The 21,939-nt window shown below is 45.7% G+C and overlaps 1 protein-coding gene across 2 annotated transcripts in view; it reads left to right on the forward strand.

Annotated features, from left to right (window-relative positions):
- The first annotated feature begins 333 nt into the window (after positions 1-333).
- The window catches only part of LOC144600103 (glutamate receptor ionotropic, delta-2-like), a 361,426-nt gene continuing 339,820 nt past the window's right edge, over positions 334-21,939 (forward strand). For both annotated transcript variants that reach the window (XM_078411520.1, XM_078411521.1), the window contains exon 1: positions 334-1,654. In XM_078411520.1, coding sequence (XP_078267646.1) covers positions 1,570-1,654 — 85 coding nt within the window. In that variant the 5' untranslated portion in view covers positions 334-1,569. The remainder of the gene's footprint in view (positions 1,655-21,939) is intronic.

Here is a 21,939-nt window from a genome sequence, read left to right on the forward strand (position 1 = left end):
TGACGATGCCTCAATAATACTTCAGGAAGACTCGAACCCTATATCTCTCAACTTTCTTACAATTCATAAGATATCGTAAGTGATGGGAGCAGAATTCCTATGTAAAGCAAATGTGGGCAGATTCAGACCAGTCCCTTGAATGTGCAAATTGGCACGGACGTCTGCTGATTATTATGCACTGCAGAGATGGAAATCAGAAGTTAGTGTCATTCGTTCTTCATTGCTGCCTTGAGGGAAGTTTCAGAGGAAGTATTGCTAACCAGTTATTAATAGAAGGTCGTATTTACCTCTCAGCTTGGACACTTCCCTCTATCTTGTGAGTTGGCAAACCGAATTACTTTTGAGGAATGGTTTCTTGCCTGCCAACTCCATGCAAAAGACTATTAGTGAATTAATTATCTTTAATTTAGTTAAAAACAGTGTCCAGGTGACGTCATTGGAAGGAAGATCAAAGGAGATTGATCCAACACCCATTAGAGCGGGCGAAGATAACCCTCGGTTGCTAATTTTGTTGCTGCCTGTCTTAATTAACCGTGCCTGCTTTCCCAGACGACCAGTTGCGATAGCGAGCTCACACACACCAGACCTCTCTCGTTGTCTCTGATCGCCTTGATCTGTTTTCCAATTTGAACTGCAACTCACCCAAGTGGGAGGGTGTACAGCAAACTCGTGGACAACCAGCGTCTACTGGGGATTAAGCGGCCACCAAAGCAAGGCAGGCTCTCTCTCGCTCTCTCTCTCTCTCTCTCTTCTGTTCGCTTTGACTGCTGTTAACAACCCGTGATGAACCCAAGGCATTTTTTTTCTCTGCGTGTCCCTGTTCAGGAGAATGCTGCAAAACGTCGATTTCCCTAACGCAAATTGAAAGTCTCACTCACCAGCCAGTGAGTGAGTGGGTGCCTCTCATGCCTGTGTGTGTTTACGCCAGCTGTCTGCCTCCTCGTGTATTTTGTGACTGCTTCTAAAGCCGTGCCGCGACACAATTACTGGAGGAGATAGAGAGTGGACTTGCACCTCCGTTTGCCTTGTCTAATACATACCGAGCTCCCTTGCAAATTGCTGCCACCGGCGCCCAGAGCAAGAGAGGCGAATGAACCCGCAGACCAGACCGCCTGCAACTGGAGATCGTTACAGTTTCACCGCTCTCTGCTCTGCTCTGCTCTGCTCTGCCTTCTCGGCTGTCATGTATGTTTCGACGCTGACTGTGACATTGAGTCGCCGGCGGGCACTTTTACGGCAAAATAGATTTTAATTGCAGCACCGCGAGCAGCGAGCTGGGGAATAAGTAGCTCGTTGGATTAAAATGCTGGTTGAACCGCGCAGCAGGTTTCAGCTGTAGTTTGGGTTTATCTGGTCGTTTGGAAGAGTGGGACACGTCGGTGTGCATGTTATTGAACGCTAAATGCGAGCAAAGTTGGAGAGAAGTGGCTCGGCCAAGTGGGAGGGAAGCGGTCCGTTTCAATAAAGACGCTTTAATCCGACGGTAAATTTGGATCGCCAGACTCCGCTTTCGCGTTATGTGCTTCGTGCAGTGGATATCTGCTGTCTGCAGCTGACAGCGTGAAGGAGATGGAAGTTTTCGCCGCTCTGGTTGTGTCCATTGCTTGGATCTTATGTGCCGACACCGTGGCGAGCGATTCTATAATCCACATAGGTAAGGCAACGCTGTCTGTGTGTGTCTGTCTGTCTGTCTTTAATGGTGGTGAGCCGATCTCTCCACAAGTGCCAGGAGCTTAATTTTAATTTCACATCGTGCGTTTGTAGCAGCCCAAGAACAAAACCAACTGTTTTTTTTAAACACTGCACGGAAATAAAATATGATTTGGCTTGAATGAAAGTTATTTGCAACACACAATCAACGTGCGATGTAATTGAGATTTCTACTTTACAGCTGGAGTGTGGAGTTTTTGGTGTTGGGTTAAAGAACGGTCCAAGTTATTATTTGTAAAATCTAGCCACCCGTTACATGCAAGATGCGGTGGGTCGGATTATGTGGCTGGACACTGAACCCATGGAAGTATTGGGGAACAAACACCCGCTGATCCGCACGACATGCTTCTGTAATGTTGTGCATCCGTCAGCTCTCGCCATCCACGGCACATCTGGCAAATAGAATCAAGATACAGTGCAAGTTGGGAACAAAATAATGTTACCATGGGTTGTGCTAGTTGCCCAAGGTGGACGGGGCCTTGCGCTTTTTAAATCAAATGGGTTATCGATAGTCAATTGCTCTGCACGCAAAGAGCTACAAAAACTGACCCCCATCAACTCCATTACAAGTGTCAGTCGTGCAAGACCATTTTGTCGGAAAGCAAAGAGTTATCGAGGGGGTAGGAGGAGGAGAAGGGGGGGGGGGGGGGGAAGAGAAGAAGAAGAAAAAATCCGAGAGAGATTGGAGAGTTCTGACGCAGCCGTATTCCGCAGAGATGGTCGTATATTTACACTGGGCAAAGTCAGGGGCAGTTGAATCAAACGAGGTCGGTGCATTGGAAGTCTGCTGTCTTGGTGAATGCAGGCAATTCAATGCGAGCCCAGCAGCACACACAGGGAGAGCGGGACTGCACGGCGTTCAAACCCTCGCAATGTGTGAGAGAAGGGACCGGATAGCTTTCTGATTGATTCATTTATTCAAAAGGATGCATATAGATATATACATATATATATATATATGGATGTCATTGCTAATACCCGGGACAGGCACCACCAGGGTCACAACTACCCGTGAGGACGGTGCTGGCGAACTGCTTTCTTTAACCGTAACGCCTCAGGCAGCGAGTTGTAGATATTCCCTGGTTCACTCGTGCTGTCGGGGAGTGCTGGGACCCAGAGTCCGCCACCGTGGAGGAACAGCGGTCGATTTCCAAGTTGGGTGGGCGAGGGCGAGGGACGCGGGGTGTGATTTGCCGATGATTGCGTTCCCCAGTGCGCCTGGTGCCCCTGTCTCTGTTTCACTGGTGTAGTTTGTAGCCTGGGAAGTGCTGTGGAGGAGCGCGTACTCCCCGAGTTGCGTCTAATGCATTCTGTGGAAGATGGTGTTGCAATTGCGAGTGCTAACATTGTATTCCCAGCAGTCAAATAATATAAGTTGACGGTGGGGTTTGGATTGGTTAACAAAACAACCAATGTACAACAACACAGGCTCAATGGGCCGAACTGTCTCATGTAACCCGGTTTATGAAATGATACTAATTACGTACAATAAAACAGTCTCCTGATTTATCATTTAAAAAAAATCTAAAATCAGAAATAATGAACTGCAGATGCTGGTTAACACACAAAAGAGCACCGTGCTGGAGGAACTCGGCAGGTCAGACAGTGTCTCAAGAGAACATGGACAGGTCATGTTTTGGTTCGAGACCCTTCTAAACTCCACTGGCCACCTCCCCTATTCATGTTCTCCAGAGATGCTAGCTGAGTTACTCCAGTACTTGTGTCCTCTAAAGTCTAAAAGCAAGTCTTTAAGAAATGTTTTTAAAAAGTATTTTAAAAACATCAGTGAATTGGAACTGTCCACTCATAGAGTCATAGAGTGAAACAGTTTGGAAACAGGCCCTTCGGCCCAACTTGTCCACACTGGTCAACAATGTCCCAGCTACACTCGGCCCACTTGCCTGCACTTGGTCCATAACCCTCCAAACCTGTCCTATCCATGTACCTGTCTAACTGTTTCTTAAATGACGGAATAGTCCCAGCCTTAACTACCTCCTCTGGCAGCTTGTTCCATACACCCACCTATGTGCAAAAGTTACTCCTTGGATTCCTATGAAATCTTTTCCCCTTCACTTTGAACCAATATCTTCTGGTCCTCGATTCCCCTACTCTGGGCAAGAGATTCTGCATCTACCTGATCTATTCCTCTCATGATTTTATGCACCTCTATAAGATCACCCCTCATGCTCTTGTGCTTCATGGAATAGAGACCCAGCCCCACTCAACCTCTCCATATAGCTCACATATGGCAGTTAGAGTGGGGATAAATGGGTCCCTTTCGGAATGGCAGGCAGTGACCAGTGGGGTACCGCAAGGTTCGGTGCTGGGACCCCAGCTATTTACGATATACATTAATGACTTAGACGAAGGGATTAAAAGTACCATTAGCAAATTTGCAGATGATACTAAGTTGGGGGGTAGTGTGAATTGTGAGGAAGATGCAATAAGGCTGCAGGGTGACCTGGACAGGTTGTGTGAGTGGGCGGATACATGGCAGATGCAGTTTAATGTAGATAAGTGTGAGGTTATTCACTTTGGAAGTAAGAATAGAAAGGCAGATTATTATCTGAATGGTGTCAAGTTAGGAGGAGGGGGAGTTCAACGAGATCTGGGTGTCCTAGTGCATCAGTCAATGAAAGGAAGCATGCAGGTTCAGCAGGCAGTGAAGAAAGCCAATGGAATGTTGGCCTTCGTAACAAGAGGAGTTGAGTATAGGAGCAAAGAGGTCCTTCTACAGTTGTACCGGGCCCTGGTGAGACCGCACCTGGAGTACTGTGTGCAGTTTTGGTCTCCAAATTTGAGGAAGGATATTCTTGCTATGGAGGGCGTGCAGCGTAGGTTCACTAGATTAATTCCCGGAATGGCGGGACTGTCGTATGTTGAAAGGCTGGAGCGATTGGGCTTGTATACACTGGAATTTAGAAGGATGAGGGGGGATCTTATTGAAACATATAAGATAATTAGGGGATTGGACACATTAGAGGCAGATAACATGTTCCCAATGTTGGGGGAGTCCAGAACAAGGGGCCACAGTTTGAGAATAAGGGGTAGGCCATTTAGAACGGAGATGAGGAAGAACTTTTTCAGTCAGAGGGTGGTGAAGGTGTGGAATTCTCTGCCTCAGAAGGCAGTGGAGGCCAGTTCGTTGGATGCTTTCAAGAGAGAGCTGGATAGAGCTCTTAAGGATAGCGGAGTGAGGGGGTATGGGGAGAAGGCAGGAACGGGGTACTGATTGATAGTGATCAGCCATGATCGCATTGAATGGCGGTGCTGGCTCGAAGGGCTGAATGGCCTACTCCTGCACCTATTGTCTATTGTCTATTGTCTATAGAGAGTAAATAAACTAGTGACAGAGGCAGAAGTGAGAAAATGACTGGTGCACTAGCAATTAAAGGGACGTTAGCCCAGTTTGCTTAATGCATGAGACTGTAATCGAGGAAAAGCAACACATAGGAAAGAGAAGGCAGACACAAAATGCTGGAGTAACTCAGCGGGACAGGCAGCATCTCTGGGGAGAAGGAATGGGTGACGTTTCGGGTCAGTCTGAAGAAGAGTTTCGACCCGAAACATCACCCATTCCTTCCTCTCCAGAGATGTTGCCTGTCCCGCTGAGCGACTCCAGCATTTTGTGTCTACCTTTGATTTAAATCAGCATCTGTAGTTATTTCCTACACATAGGAACGAGACGTGAAGGAAGGAAGGAACTGCAGATGCTGGTTTAAACCGAAGATAGACACAAAATGATGGAGTTACTCAGCGGGACAGGCAGCATCTCTGGAGAGAAGGAATGGGTGACATTTTAGGTCAAGAACCGAAAAGTCACCCATTCCTTCTCTCCAGAGATGTTGCCTGTCCCTCTGAGTTACTCAGTCATTTTGTGTCTACAAAGGAAAGAGAGTAAGCTTTGACAATCTACCTGTGGACTCTTTCGACAGATGTGAGAACCTCTCTCTAACCTTTGTTTATGCACTTTGTGTTGGCATATTTACTCTGGTTTCAATGTAGTTGCCCCCTGGGCATCTTAATCTCACTATATTCCCAGCTCCCAAGCTTCTCCCAGATTCCTCTGGCTCTCCTATGATAGTATGCACATGATTCTGTCTTCCCTATATTATTTACTTTCGTTCTTTGATATGTCATGGCATATAAGGCTACAGATGCTGGACACTTGAGCAAAAGGTAGGAGGAACCCAATGGGTCAGGTAGCATCTGAGGTTTGAAATGCACAGATGCCATTTTAAATTAGGAGCCTTCTTAAGACTGATGAAGTAGTGGCGAGGCAGCTTGTAGAAAGAGGTGAGGGGAAGGAGTGGGGTAAATGATAGGAGGATCCAGGTGGAGGGGATGTTTGAGAACCAGCCTCTGGTTCCACATTTCACTCCCCATCTTCCTTTTCTTATCACATTTCACCATTTGCACCCTCTTGTTTTTGCAAGTTTATCACCTCCAGCCTTGATCACCACCTTCACCCTTCTCTCCCCCACCTGAATCATCTGCCAATCCTCCCTTCCACCTTGATCAACCTGTTGGTTGTCAACTCTTTCCCCAACCCTTCCCCACATCTCTTTCTCCGAGCTAACTACCCTCTACTCCATCTGTCTGAAGAAGGTTATGACTCAAAATGTCATCTCCATTTTCCTCCACAGATTTTGTGAGGAATCACAGGGGGAACAGCTGGGGCACTTGAGTTGCCCCAGCTGTTCCCCCTCCCCCCCCCCCCCCCTTCCTCTAACATAATAATCTTTGTTTTTGTGGCAAACTAATTCTGAATATTTGGACTATCAAAATATCTATTTGGCTAGTTCTTGGTTCTTCTTGTTTCTTGGTCCTCCAAAATATTCCAAATGGAATTTAAACTGGAGGTGGCAGCGTATGGACTTAAGCAAGAAGGGCTTCTAGTTAATCATGCTGAGAATGTTTCAAATATTAGATTGAAAAAATACTTAAAATCCATAATTGGAATTCTGAGCTAAACTGTTCGACTTTCTTTAACTGAAAAGTGTTTACTTTTCCTTGCAATATGAAATAATATATAAAGTTTATTAAAACAAAATCCTGGAAATATATTGCACGCCAGCCAGCATCTGTGGAGAGAGACAAAAAGATTTAACATATCAGCTCAATTAATTTATCATTAGAACTATCATAAATGAGTTAAATATTACGACTATATGTGGTAAATATTTGCACATTTTTAAATTTCAGATTTCCAGAATCTGCAGGTTTTTTGTTTCTTGTGTAACTTTATTCCTAGAGAGTTGGTGGATAGAACTGGACAGCAGGAGTATATAATTTGCCTTCTATTTTAAATAAATAAATATATTCTCCTTTTCCAGCAGTCACCCTCCATAACAAAATGGTACTATATTGCATTTTTATTGTTTGAATGTTGAGTATTTCTGTACGGATGGCTGTCTTTCTTCATTAGTTACATTTAATGTTATTTGCATCCTATTGTACTGAGTTAATGTAGCTGCTGCCTGATAATTCATTTTGATTGGGATTATAAAGCTCACTTGCAAATATGTTAGATATTCATTGCAAAAACTGATTAATGGAAAATATTGCATGCTGAGATCTTTTCGTCTGACCAAAATACAAATCTGGTTTTATTTACAAATGAAACAAATATATAGAAAGTAGAGCTGTACTGCACAAGTACAGAGTCTTTAGCCCATGATATCTGAGCTGAACATGATGCCAATTTAAACTGATCTTTTATGCCTGCATGTGATCCATATCCTTCCAATCCTGCATATTCATGTGGCTATCGAAAAGCTTCTTAATTAGCCTCTCGTAGCTACTTCCATCACTGCCTAGACTACTGCAACTCCCTATACACTGGGATCAGCCAATCTTCCCTGTCCAGCCTGCAACTGGTCCAAAACGCCGCAGCGAGACTCCTGACGGGTACCCGTAAAAGGGACCACATCACCCCGATTCTGGCCTCTCTCCACTGGCTCCCTGTACGGTACAGAATCAACTTCAAGCTCCTCCTATTCACGTATAAAGCCCTAAATGGACACTCCCCCCCCCCCTACATCAAAAATCTTCTAACCCCCCTCTCTAACTCCAGGTCCCTCAGGTCGGCCGACTTGGGGCTACTCACTATCCCGCGGTCTAGGCTTAAGCTCAGGGGTGACCGCGCTTTTGCGGTTGCAGCTCCTAGTCTGTGGAACAGCATCCCTCTCCCCATCAGAACTGCCCCCTCCATCGACTCCTTTAAGTCCAGGCTCAAAACCTATTTCTACTCCCTAGCATTTGAGGCTCATTGAGGAGGCGCTGTGAACTGTTTGCGTGCTACTGTATGTTTCATTTTTTTCCATTGGAACCTAATCAGATGTACAGCACTTTGGTCAACGTGGGTTGTTTTTAAATGTGCTATACAAATACAATTGACTTGACTTGACTTGACTTGACTACCTGTGGCAATATATTACAGGCATTTCTCTAAATGAAAAGGGTTTGTTTTAATTGAACATGTTTTGATGACTATATTCAACTCTCTTGCTTTAACTGAAAAGGGATTGTTTTTCCTTGGTGAATGTCCAATATAAAACAATCCATAAAGTTTATTAAAAAAAGAGAATTGCAGGACAGCTAACATCTGTGGAGAGTGACGTAAGATTTATTATTTCAGCTCATTGAATTTTCACCAGAACAATCACATGGCTCACCGACGTGGAATGATCTGTGTGTGTGTAAAAAAAGAAAAAATGTAAACCACAAATCTGTTTTACACTTTCCCCCTCTGACCTTAAAGTTATAGCCTCTACTACTTGACACTTCCACCCTGAGGAAAAATGTTTTGGCATTCTACCCTTTCTATACTTTGCATAGTTTTATATACTTCGATCAGCCTCCGATGCTCCAAAGAAAACTATCCAAGTTTGTCCAACGTCTCCTTACAGCAAATACCCTCTAATCCAGGCAGCATCCTGGTGACTTCTTCTGCACCCTCTCCAATGCCGATGGAAACGCTCAACCATCCCGTTGGCTTGGGGATGATAGGCGGTGGTCTGCTGTAAGCACGAACCATACAGCTGTGCCAGCGCGGCCCAGAGGGACGAGGTGAACTGGGCCCCCCGATCCGTAGTGATAATAGCCGGGACCCCAAAACGAGCCACCCAATGCAACGCCAGGGCCCGTGCACAGGAGGCCGCCGAGGTGTCCGACAACGGGAGCGCCTCCGGCCAACGAGTGAACCGATCAACCACCGTCAGTAGGTGAGTGTAACCCCTAGAATAGGGCAATGGACCCACCAAATCCACATGGATGTGGAAAAAACGGACGGGTGGAACCTCAAATCTCTGGTATGGGGGCTGGACATGACGATGGACTTTGGAGGTCTGGCACGGAATGCAGGCGTGTGCCCAGGCTGCCACCTGCTTTCGCAGGCCATGCCAGATAAACCGGTCAGCCACCATGGCTGAAGTCGCCCTGATGGACGGATGTGCCAGGCCATGAATGGCCTCAAAAACCTTACACCGCAGAGCGGCAGGCACCACCGGGCGAGGGCGTGGGAGGGAAACGTCACACCACAACTTGGTACCTGTGGGGCCACACGCCACCTGCTCTAAACGCAGTCCCGAGGTTGTGGAGGCGTACACCGCGGCAGTCCCTTCCAGGCGCTGAGCCTCCGCTAGCTCCTGGAAATCCACCTGTTTACCCACCACGGCTACGGAGGGAATGGCCGGCCGGGACAGGGCATCAGCAACGGCATTCAACTTACCCGCAATATGACGGACATCGGTCGTAAACTCCGAAATCAGGGTTAGGTGCCGCTGCTGGCGAGCCGACCACGGATCAGAAACCTTAGCAAAAGCGAATGTCAGAGGTTTGTGATCCGTGTAGGCCACGAAAGAACGGCCTTCTAAAAAATAACGGAAGTGGCGGACTGCTAAATAAAGGGCCAGGAGCTCCCTATCGAACGCACTGTACTTGAGCTCCACTCGAGAGAGCTGCCTGCTGAAAAACGACTGAGGCTGCCAATTACCGTCGACCTGCTGCTCCAAAACCCCACCCACCGCCACGTCTGAGGCATCCACCATCAGAGCTGTGGGGGCGGAGGAGCGCGGGTGCACCAGCATGGTGGCGTTGGCGAGGGCCTGTTTGACCGCAACAAAAGCCGTCTCCGCAGCTACGGACCATACCAACTCAGTGGGGTTACCCTCGAGACATTGAAAAAGGGGGCGCATAACCCGAGCTGCTGCAGGCACGAACCGATGATAGAAATTCACCATGCCCACGAATTCCTGCAAGCCCTTGATGGTAGTCGGGCGGGGGAAAGAGCGGACCGCGTCCACTTTAGCTGGTAAAGGAGTGGCACCGGCCGGAGTAACCCGGTGACCCAAAAAATCCACCATGGACAGGCCGAATTGGCATTTGTCCGGATGGAGAATCAGGCCATGGTCTTGCAGCCTCTGGAACACCGTGCGGAGGTGGACCAAGTGCTCCTGGACCGAACGGCTGGCAATCAAAATATCGTCAAGATAAATAAAGACAAACGGCAACCCTCGACCCACCCGGTCCATTAGACGCTGGAATGCCTGAGCTGCATTTTTCAGGCCGAAAGGCATACGCAACCACTCAAACAGTCCGAACGGAGTAATGGTCGCTGTTTTTGGAATGTCCGGCGGGTGGACCGGGATCTGATGGTATCCCCGCACCAAATCAATTTTTGAAAATATTGTAGCCCCCTCCAGGCTAGCTGAAAAGTCCTGAATGTGTGGAATCGGATAGCGGTCCGGCCGTGTTGCCGCGTTGAGTCGACGGAAGTCACCACATGGTCTCCACCCCCCAGACGCTTTGGAAACCATGTGCAAGGGGGAGGCCCACGGACTACTCGAAGGCCGAATAATTCCCAACCTCCAAGTTTAGGAACTCCTCTCGCGCCCTGGCCAGCTTGTCGGGTGGGAGGCGCCGTGCCCGGGCAAAAACCGGCGGCCCCTCGGTTGGGATGAAATGGACGACCCCGTGCTGCTCAGAAGGTGAATCAAAACGCTGGACGAGGAGCTGCGGGAAGTCGGCTAGGACCACATCGAACTGACCGGGAGCCGTGGTAATGGACTGGATTACTAGGCTGGGTGGGGCGGCGCTTGTAGAAGCCTCTGGTCCAGTACCCCGAGGCCGTACATCAGCCGAGGGTTGCAGGCCCCTCCCTCGGACGTCTGCGACCAAAGAAAACGCCCATAGGAAATCTGCCCGCAATATGGCCTGGCCCACATCCGCAACGATGAATTCCCAACGGTAAGTCCTGGACTCGAAGGACAGGGACATAGTCCTTTTACCGTATGTACGGATGGTGCTACCATTCACTGCAATTAGGGGCGGGCCCTTTTCCCCCACTCGAACTTCACAGTCATAGGGGGCACAATACTTATGACTGCTCCCGTATCCACTAGGAAAACGATCCCGGTACTCTGATCTGTAGCGTAGAGGCGGTGGTTACGGCCAACCGAGACTGCCTCTACAGTCGATCGGCCCAGGCGTTTCCCGGAAACGAACACGGGGATCTACAGCTTCGTGCCTCGCTGCCCCACCGCCGATGGAAAGAGCACCAGCCACGCCTATCCGGCTCTGTTGGTCGAGCCCGCTGCCAATGAACAGGCGCCACCGCCCTCTCTTGGCGGGCCGACTGCGAAGTAGCGGCCGATGCGTCGCTCTCCCGGCCGCACCCCCGACTGCCGCTGGGCCTCGAGACCCGGTTAACGGAGCCGTCTCGGGTGTTGCGCTTCCTAACGAGCGTGTCGGCCTTCTCGGCGAACGCTACCGGATCTTCAAAAGAGACGTCCGCCAACACCAACCTGACGTCCCCAGGTAGCTTCTCCCGAAAGGCCGCTTCAAATATCATGCATGGCTGATGGTCGCCCGCCAAAGTCAGCATCTCGGACATCAACTCCGACGGCAGCCGCTGCCCCAGGTCTGGCAAATGGAGGAGCTTCAGAGCCCGCTGGTTCTGGGCCCAGCCGAAGGTCCGCAGCAGGAGCTTCTTGAGCCCCACGTACTGGTTCGTTTGGGGTGGACTGGTCAGGTATCGGCTGACCCGCGCAGCCACCTCCGCCTGCAGACAGCTCACCAGGTGGTGGTACTTCTCCTGGTCTTCCTCCACCTTTTTAAGATGGAACTGTGATTCTGCCTGCACAAACCACAGGTGCGGCTGACGGGCCCAGAACGGCGGTAGATGGATTTCGCCCGCGCTCGCTCCCGCCTGCGACATGCTGCTGCTTGCTTCTTACGTTCGAGGTCACCAATGTAGTGAGTCCAAACGAGTGGTATTATCCAAATACTTTATTGGTATAAAACCCGTGACAAACGCAACGCACTTCTTCTTGGACTAACACTAACTTCGTTCACTAATCTAATCTCCATCTACAGTTTGGCGCCAGGCATTTAAATACCTCGCGCTCCCTCACCCCGTGACCGTAAACCAATCCGAGGGTTCTACTACCTGGCCAATCCCTATGTCCCTACAATGTAATGTTAAAATTGTACAGGGCATTGGTGAGGCCGAATCTGGAGTATGGTGTGCAGTTCTGGTCGCCAAATTATAGGAAGGTTGTCGACAAAATGGAGAGGGTACAGAGGAGATTTACTAGAATGTTGCCTGGGTTTCAGCACTTAGGCTACAGAGAGAGGTTGAACAGGTTGGGTCTTTATTCTTTGGAGCGTAGAAGGTTGAAGGGGGACTTGATAGAGGTTTTTTTAATTTTGAGAGGGACGGACAGAGTTGACGTGGGTAGGCTTTTCCCTTTGAGAGTGGGGAAGATTCCAACAAGGGGACATAGCTTCAGAATTGAGGGACAAAGGTTTAGGGGTAACATGAGGGGGAACTTCTTTACTCAGAGGGTGGTGGCTGTATGGAATGGGCTTCCGGTGGAAGTGGTGGAGGCTGGCTCGATTTTATTATTTAAGAGTAAATTGGATAGGTATATGGATAGGAGGGGATTAGAGGGTTATGGTCTGAGTGCAGGTAGATGAGACTAGGTCAGGGAGAATGGTCGGCGTGGACTGGTAGGGCCGGACAGGCCTGTTTCCATGCTGTAGCTGTAGTTGTTATATGGTTATATGGTTATATACTTAAAGTGATGGGTAGAACCTGGGATGAAATAAGGATGAAATAAGGATTTCCTATCATCGTGTGGATTGTTGTGATCTCGAATGCATTGTCTAAAACACCATTGAAAGCAGATTCAATTGCCCCTGTCTAAAAGTAATTGGATGTATACTTGAAAGGGAAAAATAAATTGTGAAAAGGGGTCAGGCAGGATAGACTTCTGTGGTCTGTCAGAGTGGTTCTGTGATGATAAAAGGCTCCAATTTGATTATTTATTCATGTTTCTGGAGAATGAGAATTTTTATGAATTTTCATATTGCAGATTCCGAACTTGCTCTTTTGTATGCTGTTCATGGGGAAAAAAATATGTCAGAAGGTAGTTTAAGCCTTTTGCTGTATTATTATAGATTGAAGAATACACAGATGGCTGGGCTTTTCTCTTCTCGTGCACTGTTTGCTACTTTGAAAGACAGGAACACCATGTTGTGAGTCTACTAACTAATGCAGGAACAACTGAAATGATTTATCACAGCCGTCATAACTTTGTAGGTGTAAAAACAAGGCAGCGAGATGGCGCCGGTGTAAATACCATATTAAAAACAAAGAAACGATTCTGCACATTATATGTTATCTCCAGGTTGCACTTGAAACAACAAATCAATAGTTTTGCAGGTTAAAATTTTGTGCGTGGGTGTGACAGCGCCCTCCTACTGATGAACTCCAAATGTCATCTATTGAAACAGAGGGGTTTGCAGCTGAACTCTGACAAGAAAGTCCTATTATCTTCAGGGCATCCGTGGTAGAATGCAACATGTACGATCAAACGAATCTGCCACCGGTAGGTAGGTAATTGTGTTTTTCGAGTGTATTACTCAGATTAATGAATACCAACAGCCCCTTGGCTGTTCATTCGATTCATTTAGTAAGTAAGTTAAGTGTCAGAATTAAATAGTTTGGTTGAAGAGCAACACAACAATGCCTGACAGTTATTCATAGGCACCTCATACAATACAAAGGCGTGCAAAATGTTGATGCGATTAGCTGGTGGCATTAAACCACCTCCAGTACTTTCAGCCTAAACCACTGCTTTGTAAAGTTTGTTTTGCTGTTGTTTTACATCCTGCGAAAGCTGAAACCCCGTCCTTTCAAAGAATCAATTAATTAATTAATTAATTAACGGAATTAGTCAATTTGGGATGGCACAGTTGGTAGAGCTGCTGCTGCTGCAAAGCTCCAATGACCCACGTTGAATCCTGACCACTGGTGGTGTCTGTATGTAGTTTGCCCGTTCTCTCCATGACCCTGTCAGATTCCTCTGGGTGAACTGGTTTTGTACAAAGCTTAAGGTCATAGGTGATAGGAGAAGAATTAGGCTATTCGGCCCATCAAGTTCACTCCACCATTCAATTATGACTGATCTATTTCCCTCCTCCAAACCCCATTCTCTTGCCTTCTCACCATAAGCCCTGACACCCATACTAATCAAGAATCTATCTATCTCTGCCTTAAAAATATCCATTGACTTGGTCTCCATTGCCTTCTGTGGCAAGAAATTCCACAGATTCCCCACCCTCTGATTAAAGAAATTCCTCCTCATCTCCTTCCGAAAGGAAAGTCCTTTAATTCTGAGGCTATAATCTCCAATCCTGGGCTCTTCTACTAGTGGAAACATCCTCTCCATATCCACTCTATCCAATCCTTTCATAATCAGTAAGTTTGAATAAGGTTCCCCCTCATCCTTCTAAACACCAGCGAGTAGAGGCCCAGTGCCATCAAATGCTCATCATATGTTAACCCACTCATTCCTGGGATCATTCTTGTAAACTTCGTCTCGACCCTTTCCAGAGCCAGCACATCCTTCCTCAGATATGTGGCCCAAAATTGCTTGCAATACACCATATGCGGCTTGTCCAGCGTCTTCTAGAGCCTCAGCATCACGTTCCTGTTTTTGTATTCTAGTCCTCGTGAAATAAATGCTTATCTGGGTTTGTTAGGTCAATTGGCTATAGTCAATCGTGGCTATAGCATACATGAGTGGTAAAATCTGGGTGATAGCTGATGGGAATGTGGTGAGAATGAAATGGCCCTGGCTAGAATGTCTAAAAATGGGTGTTTGATGATCAAAGAGTCATTCAACCTGTTCCACTCCTGCCCTCTCATACACTTCCTTTCACCTACTTATTCAACTCCCCTTTGAATTGAATTGCCTCCACTACTATTTTTGGCAACGCGGTTCTGGTTTTAACCACCCTTCAGTCCATCAGGTCTGTGCCGACCATCCTCCAACCATTTACACTAATGTGACATCAATCTTTTTTATTCACCACACAATCATTGAGTCCATCCCCACCTTCTCCATCATGGTCTGGTTTGGCTCAGCCACCAAGCATGACATCCAGAGGCTGCAACGGATCGTTCGCACAGCTGAGAAGGTTGTTGGCTGCAACCTTCCCCCCATTGACAAACTGTACACTGCAAGGGCCAGGAAGCAAGCGGGCAAGATCATCTCTGACCCCTCTCACCCTGGCCACAAACTCTTTGAAGCACCTCCCTCTGGAAGGCAACTCCGGACTGTCAAAGCAGTCAGACATAAAAATAGCTTTTTTCCCGCTAGTGGTAGTTCTACTCAATAACCAAAGTCTGTAGTTTCTTTTTTGCTCTGGTTTATTTTCACCCACATGTTTAGACCGTAATGTTGTATCCTTATTGTTTTGATGTGTTTATGCTTTATTCTTAATTGTTAACTGTATGTTTGTGTTGTCATTTGTGAGCGGAGCACCAAGGCACATTCCTTGTATATGCACCTACTTGGCCAATAAACTTATTCATTCATTCATTCATTCATTCATTCATTCATTCCAACTCTTCGATCCATCCTCCCCAGCCCTAGTTTCAATCATTTACTTGCACTATAGGGACAGTTTACATTGTACAATTAACCTACCATTCCACATGTCTTTGGCATGTGGGAGAAAACTGGAGCAGCCAGAGAAAGCCCTCATGGTCACAGAGATGACGTACAAACTCCACATGGGCAGTACCCACGTGAATGAATTGAACCTGCATCTCTGGCATTATTAGTCGGTGGCTTAATTAATTGCACCACTGTGCCACCCATTGTAATATAGGCTATGATCAATCTGGAAATTAGGCAGAAGTGTGACGGGCTTTGTATAAAGTTATGGGGCTTTAATTTACCTACAGACTAAATGAGTCAAATTTGCTGTGATAAACTGGAAAATAAATCTAAGAAACGTATACACAATACTTTTCTTGATCAATATTTCGAGGAATTAACTGGAGAAAAGGCTTTTGTGGAACTTGTTTTGTGCAGTGTGAAAAGATTTGATGATCATCTTATTGTAAAATAAATCTTTGAGAGTGACCATAACAGTATTGGATTTTACATTGTGTTTGGAGGTGAGGAAATTCAATGCAAGATTGTGATCTTAAATCTAAACAAATAAAACCATGATGGCATAAGTTTGGTCTGGTTGACTGGGCGAATATATTGAAATGTATGACAGTGGATAGACAATGATTAGTGTTTAAAGAAACAATGCATTAAAAAAATATTCCTTTCAGGCACGAAAACCCAAAAGGAAAAGCAGTTCACCCATGGGTAATGTGTTAAAATAAAGGTTGTTTAATCCAAGAGGCTTTTTAACGTGTCCAGAAATAGCAGCAGGCCTTGGGATTGGTAGCAGTTTAGAACCCAGGTGAAGAGGACTGAGAAATTGATAGAGAAAGACAAGATAGTGAAAGCAGATTGCCAAGAAACATTAAAATTAACTAAGAGATTTAGGAGTGTAAGAAAATAACTGCAGAAGGTTGTGTAGGAGCGGCAAGTTGTGCAATAGGTAAATGTCAGCAAGGGAAAGTGTTGGACCTTTTCAGGCAGAGACGGGAGAATTTATAATGGCAGAATAAGTCATAAGAAATGGGGAATAAGAATAAACAGATGATTATTAAATGTCTATTATATCTATATTAAACAATTATTTTTATGTGCCTTCACAGAAGAAGACACACAAAACCAGCCAGATATAATGGGAAATCAAGGAGAATGAATAGTTAAAAGAATTTAGTATTAGTCAAATGCTACGAAAGACATTAGTGAGTTTGAAAGCTGATAAATTCCAAGGATCCATTGACTGACACCACTGAATCTTGCAAGAAGGTGGCTTTAAAGATGTTGGATAGCCGAGTTATCATTTTGCAGAAGTTTACAGATTCAGGATTTGTTCCTGTGAATTGGAAGGTGTTAAACATGACCTCATTGTATAAGTACAGAAAGAGAGAGAAAAAAACAGGGGACTGTCAACCTGTTAGATGAATGTCAATGGTTTAGAAAATCCTTACTGTATACTGCACCTTCAGGTTATGCATCACCATTAAATTTGGAAAATGTGCCCTGAACCCAATTTTAAGTAATTAAAACACATTAAGAAACACATTAAGCAAAATGGTAGATCTAGTACCAATATATGGGGAATCCCACTGTACATTCCCACCAGTTCAAAAAACAACCTTTCATTTCTGTTATTTATATTTGCATTATTTAGTCAATTTTCTGCACAACTGCTTTCCTTCCATGAGCTATGAAATACAGACAAAGGATTACATGAATTTTAAAAACAATTTGTGATTAATATCAGAAGAGTGGGTTGTGGCATGCTAATCATTATGAAGACACAGCTGAGACAGAGTTCAAATTCAAAAGGGGAAGTATTCAGACCCCTTCACTTTTCCACATTTTGGTACATTATAGCCTTATTTTAAAATGGATTAAATTCTTCTTTTTAATCATCAATCTACGCACAATACCCCAGAATGAAGAAGCGAAAACAGGTGTTTAGAAATTTTTGCAAAGTAATTCAAAATAAATAACTGAAATATCACATTTACATAAGTATTCAGACCCTTTGCTATGACACTCAAAATTGAGCTTATGTTCATCCTGTTTCCATTGATTATCCTTGAGATGTTTCTACAACTTGATTGGAGTCCACCAGTGGTAAATTAAATTGATTGGACATGATTTGGAAAGGCACACACCTGTCTATATGATGTTCCACAGTTGACAGTGCATGTCAGAGCAAAAACCAAGCCATGAAGACAAAGGAATTGTCCCTAGACCTCCGAAACAGGATTGTGTTGAGACACAGATCTGGGGAAGGGTATAAAACAATTTCTGCAGCATTGCAGGTCCCGAAGAGCACAGTGGCCTCTGTCATTCTTAAATGGAAGAGCTTTGGAACCACCAGGACTCTTCATAGAGCTGGCCGCCTGGCCAAACTGAGCAATCGGGGGAGATGGGCCTTGGTCAGGGAGGTGACCAAGAGCCCGATGGTCACTCTGACAGAGCTATAGAGTTCCTCTGTGAAGATGGGAGAACCTTCCAGAAGGACAACTATATCTGCAGCACTCCACCAATCAGGCCTTTATTGTAGAGTGGCCAGACGGAAGCCACTCCTCAGTAAAAGGCACATGACAGCCCACTTGGAGTTTGCCAAAAGGCACCTAAAGGACTCTCAGTCCATGAGAAACAAGATTCTCTGGTCTGATGAAATCAAGATTGAACTCTTTGGCCTGAATGCCAAGCGGCACCGCTCATCACCTGGCCAATACCAAACCTACGGTGAAGCATGGTGGTGGCAGCATCATGCTGTGGGGATGTTTTTCAGCAGCAGAAACTGGGAGACTAGTCACGATCGAGAGAAAGATGAATGGAGCAAAGTACAGAGAGATCCTTGATAAAAACTTGCTCCACAATGTTCTGGACCTCAGACTGAAGGTTCAAAAGGATAACGACCTTAAGCACACAGCCAAGACCACACAGGAGTGGCTTTGTGACAAGTCTGTGAATGTGCTTGAGTGGCCCAGCCAGAGCCCGGACTTGAACCTGATCGAACATCTCTGGAGTGACCTGAAAATAGCTGTGCATCGACTCTCCCCATCCAACCTGACAGAGCTTGATAGGATCTGTAGAGAAGAATGGGAGAAATTACCCAAATACAGGTGTGCCAAGCTTGTAGCATCATACCCAAGAAGATTTGAGGCTATAATCGCTGCCAAAGGTGCCTCAACAAAGTACTGAGTAAAGGGTCTGAATACGTATGTAAATGTGATACTTCAGTTATTTCTTTTTAATTACTTTGCAAAATTTTCTAAACCTCTGTTCTCACTTTTTTATTATAACCATATAACCATATAACAATTACAGCATGGAAACAGGCCCGTTCGGCCCTACCAGTCCACGCCGACCACTTTCTCTGACCTAGTCTCATCTACCTGCTCTCAGACCATAACCCTCCAATCCCCTCCCATCCATATACCTATCCAATTTACTCTTAAATAATAAAATCGAGCCTGCCTCCACCACATCCACCGGAAGCTCATTCCACACAGCCACCACCCTCTGAGTAAAGAAGTTACCCCTCATATTACCCCTAAACTTTTGTCCCTTAATTCTGAAGTTATGTCCCCTTGTTGGAATCTTCCCCACTCTCAAAGGGAAAAGCCTACCCACGTCAACTCTGTCCGTCCCTCTTAAAATTTATAAAACCTCTATCAAGTCCCCCCTCAACCTTCTACGCTCCAAAGAATAAAGACCCAACCTGTTCAACCTCTCTCTGTAGCTTAAGTGCTGAAACCCAGGCAACATTCTAGTAAATCTCCTCTGTACCCTCTCCATTTTGTCGACATCCTTCCTATAATTTGGCGACCAGAACTGCACACCATACTCCAGATTCGGCCTCACCAATGCCCTGTACAATTTCAACATTACATCCCAACTTCTATATTCGATGCTCTGATTTATAAAGGCAAGCATACCAAACGCCTTCTTCACCACCCTATCAACATGAGATTCCACCTTCAGGGAACAATGCACAGTTATTCCCAGATCCCTCTGTTCTACTGCATTCCTCAATTCCCTACCATTTACCCTGTACGTCCTATTTTGATTTGTCCTACCAAAATGCAGCACCTCACGCTTATCAGCTTTAAACTCCATCTGCCATCTTTCAGCCCACCCTTCCAAAAGGCCCAAGTCTCTCTGTAGACTTTGAAAATCTACTTCATTATTAACTGCACCACCTATCTTAGTATCATCTGCATACTTACTAATCCACTTTGCCACACCATCAGCTAGATCATTAATGTCAACAGTGGACCCAACACAGATCCTTGGGGTACTCCACTAGACACTGGCCTCCAACCTGACATACAGTTGTCAACCATTACCCTCTGGTATCTCCCATTCAGCCATTGTTGAATCCATCTTGCAACCTCACTATTAATACCCAACGATTTAACCTTCTTAATGAACCTTCCATGTGGAACCTTGTCAAATGCCTTACTGAAGTCCATATAGACAACATCCACAGCCTTGCCCATATCAATTTCCCTGGTAACCTCTTCAAAAAATTCAAGAAGATTAGTCAAACATGACCTTCCAGGCACAAATCCATGTTGACTGTTTCTAATCAGGCCTTGTTTATCCATGTGATTATGGGGTATTGTGTGTAGATTGATGATAAAAAAATGATAAAAAAATGAATTTAATACATTTTAAAATAAGGCAGTGAAGAAAGCCAATGGAATGTTGGCCTTCGTAACAAGAGGAGCAAAGAGGTCCTTCTACAGTTGTACCGGGCCCTGGTGAGACCGCACCTGGAGTACTGTGTGCAGTTTTGGTCTCCAAATTTGAGGAAGGATATTCTTGCTATGGAGGGCGTGCAGCGTAGGTTCACTAGGTTAATTCCCGGAATGGCGGGACTGTCATATGTTGAAAGGCTGGAGTGATTGGGCTTGTATACACTGGAATTTAGAAGGATGAGGGGGGATCTTATTGAAACATATAAGATAATTAGGGGATTGGACACATTAGAGGCAGGAAACATGTTCCCAATGTTGGGGGAGTCCAGAACAAGGGGCCACAGTTTAAGAATAAGGGGTGGGCCATTTAGAACGGAGATGAGGAAGAACTTTTTCAGTCAGAGAGTGGTGAAGGTGTGGAATTCTCTGCCTCAGAAGGCAGTGGAGGCCAGTTCGTTGGATGCTTTCCAGAGAGAGCTGGATAGAGCTCTTAAGGATAGCGGAGTGAGGGGGTATGGGGAGAAGGCAGGAACGGGGTACTGATTGAGAGTGATCAGCCATGATCGCATTGAATGGCGGTGCTGGCTCGAAGGGCTGAATGGCCTACTCCTGCACCTATTGTCTGTTGTCTATTGTCTAAAATGTGAAAAAAGTGAAGGGGTCTGAATACTTTCTGAATGCACTAGCTGTAATGCCAGGTTGTTGCAGAAGGTGACACACTCAAGACAGTGATTGATAATAAGAAATCATAACCGATGTTCAATTCCTGAAGGGAAGAAAATAATAAAGTTAACAGCAAGGAAATGTCATACATAGTGTAATGAAGTGCATAGCATGTGAGAAATTAAGATAACTTTGCAGAGTGCAGTTTAGAATTTAAGTTGGAGAATTATTTAGGAGGTGCTTTTGTGCAATGAAGGGAGGGGAAGGGAAAAGACATTGTGGCCTTCCATCACAATGAGGAGAGGACTGGAGGAGACTCACTGTGATGGATGTTTCTTTTTTTGTGTGTTTTTGGGGTTGTGTAATTTGCCTATTTTAATGCCTAATTTAATGCTTTTATTGTTGAACTGTGGGTGACTGAATTTCGTCAAAATTTAGGAAAATAACTGCAGATTCTGGTACAAATCGAAGGTATCACAAAATGCTGGAGTAACTCAGCGGGTCAGGCAGCATCTCTGGAGAGAATGAATGGGTGATGTTTCGGGTCGAGACCCTTCTTCAGACTGATGTTGGGGGGCGGGACAAAGGAAGGATGTAGTTGATTTAGTTTAGTTTAGAGATACAGTGCGAAAACAAGCCATTCAGCCACTAAGTCTGCGCCGACTAGCGATCCACACAAACACTATCCTACACACACAAAGGACAATTTACAATTTCACCAAGCCAATTAGCCTACAAACCTATACATCTTTGGAGTGTCGGAGGAAACCGGAGCACATGGTGAAAACCCACGTAGGTCACAGGCAGAACGTACAAACTTCATACAGACAGCAGTCGTAATCAGGATTGAATCCGGGTCTCTGGGGCTGTAAGGCAGCAGCTCTATTGCTGCGTCATGGGCTGCCCTA

Source organism: Rhinoraja longicauda, chromosome 14, assembly GCF_053455715.1.
Source record: "Rhinoraja longicauda isolate Sanriku21f chromosome 14, sRhiLon1.1, whole genome shotgun sequence".
Classification (NCBI taxonomy): domain Eukaryota; kingdom Metazoa; phylum Chordata; class Chondrichthyes; order Rajiformes; family Arhynchobatidae; genus Rhinoraja; species Rhinoraja longicauda.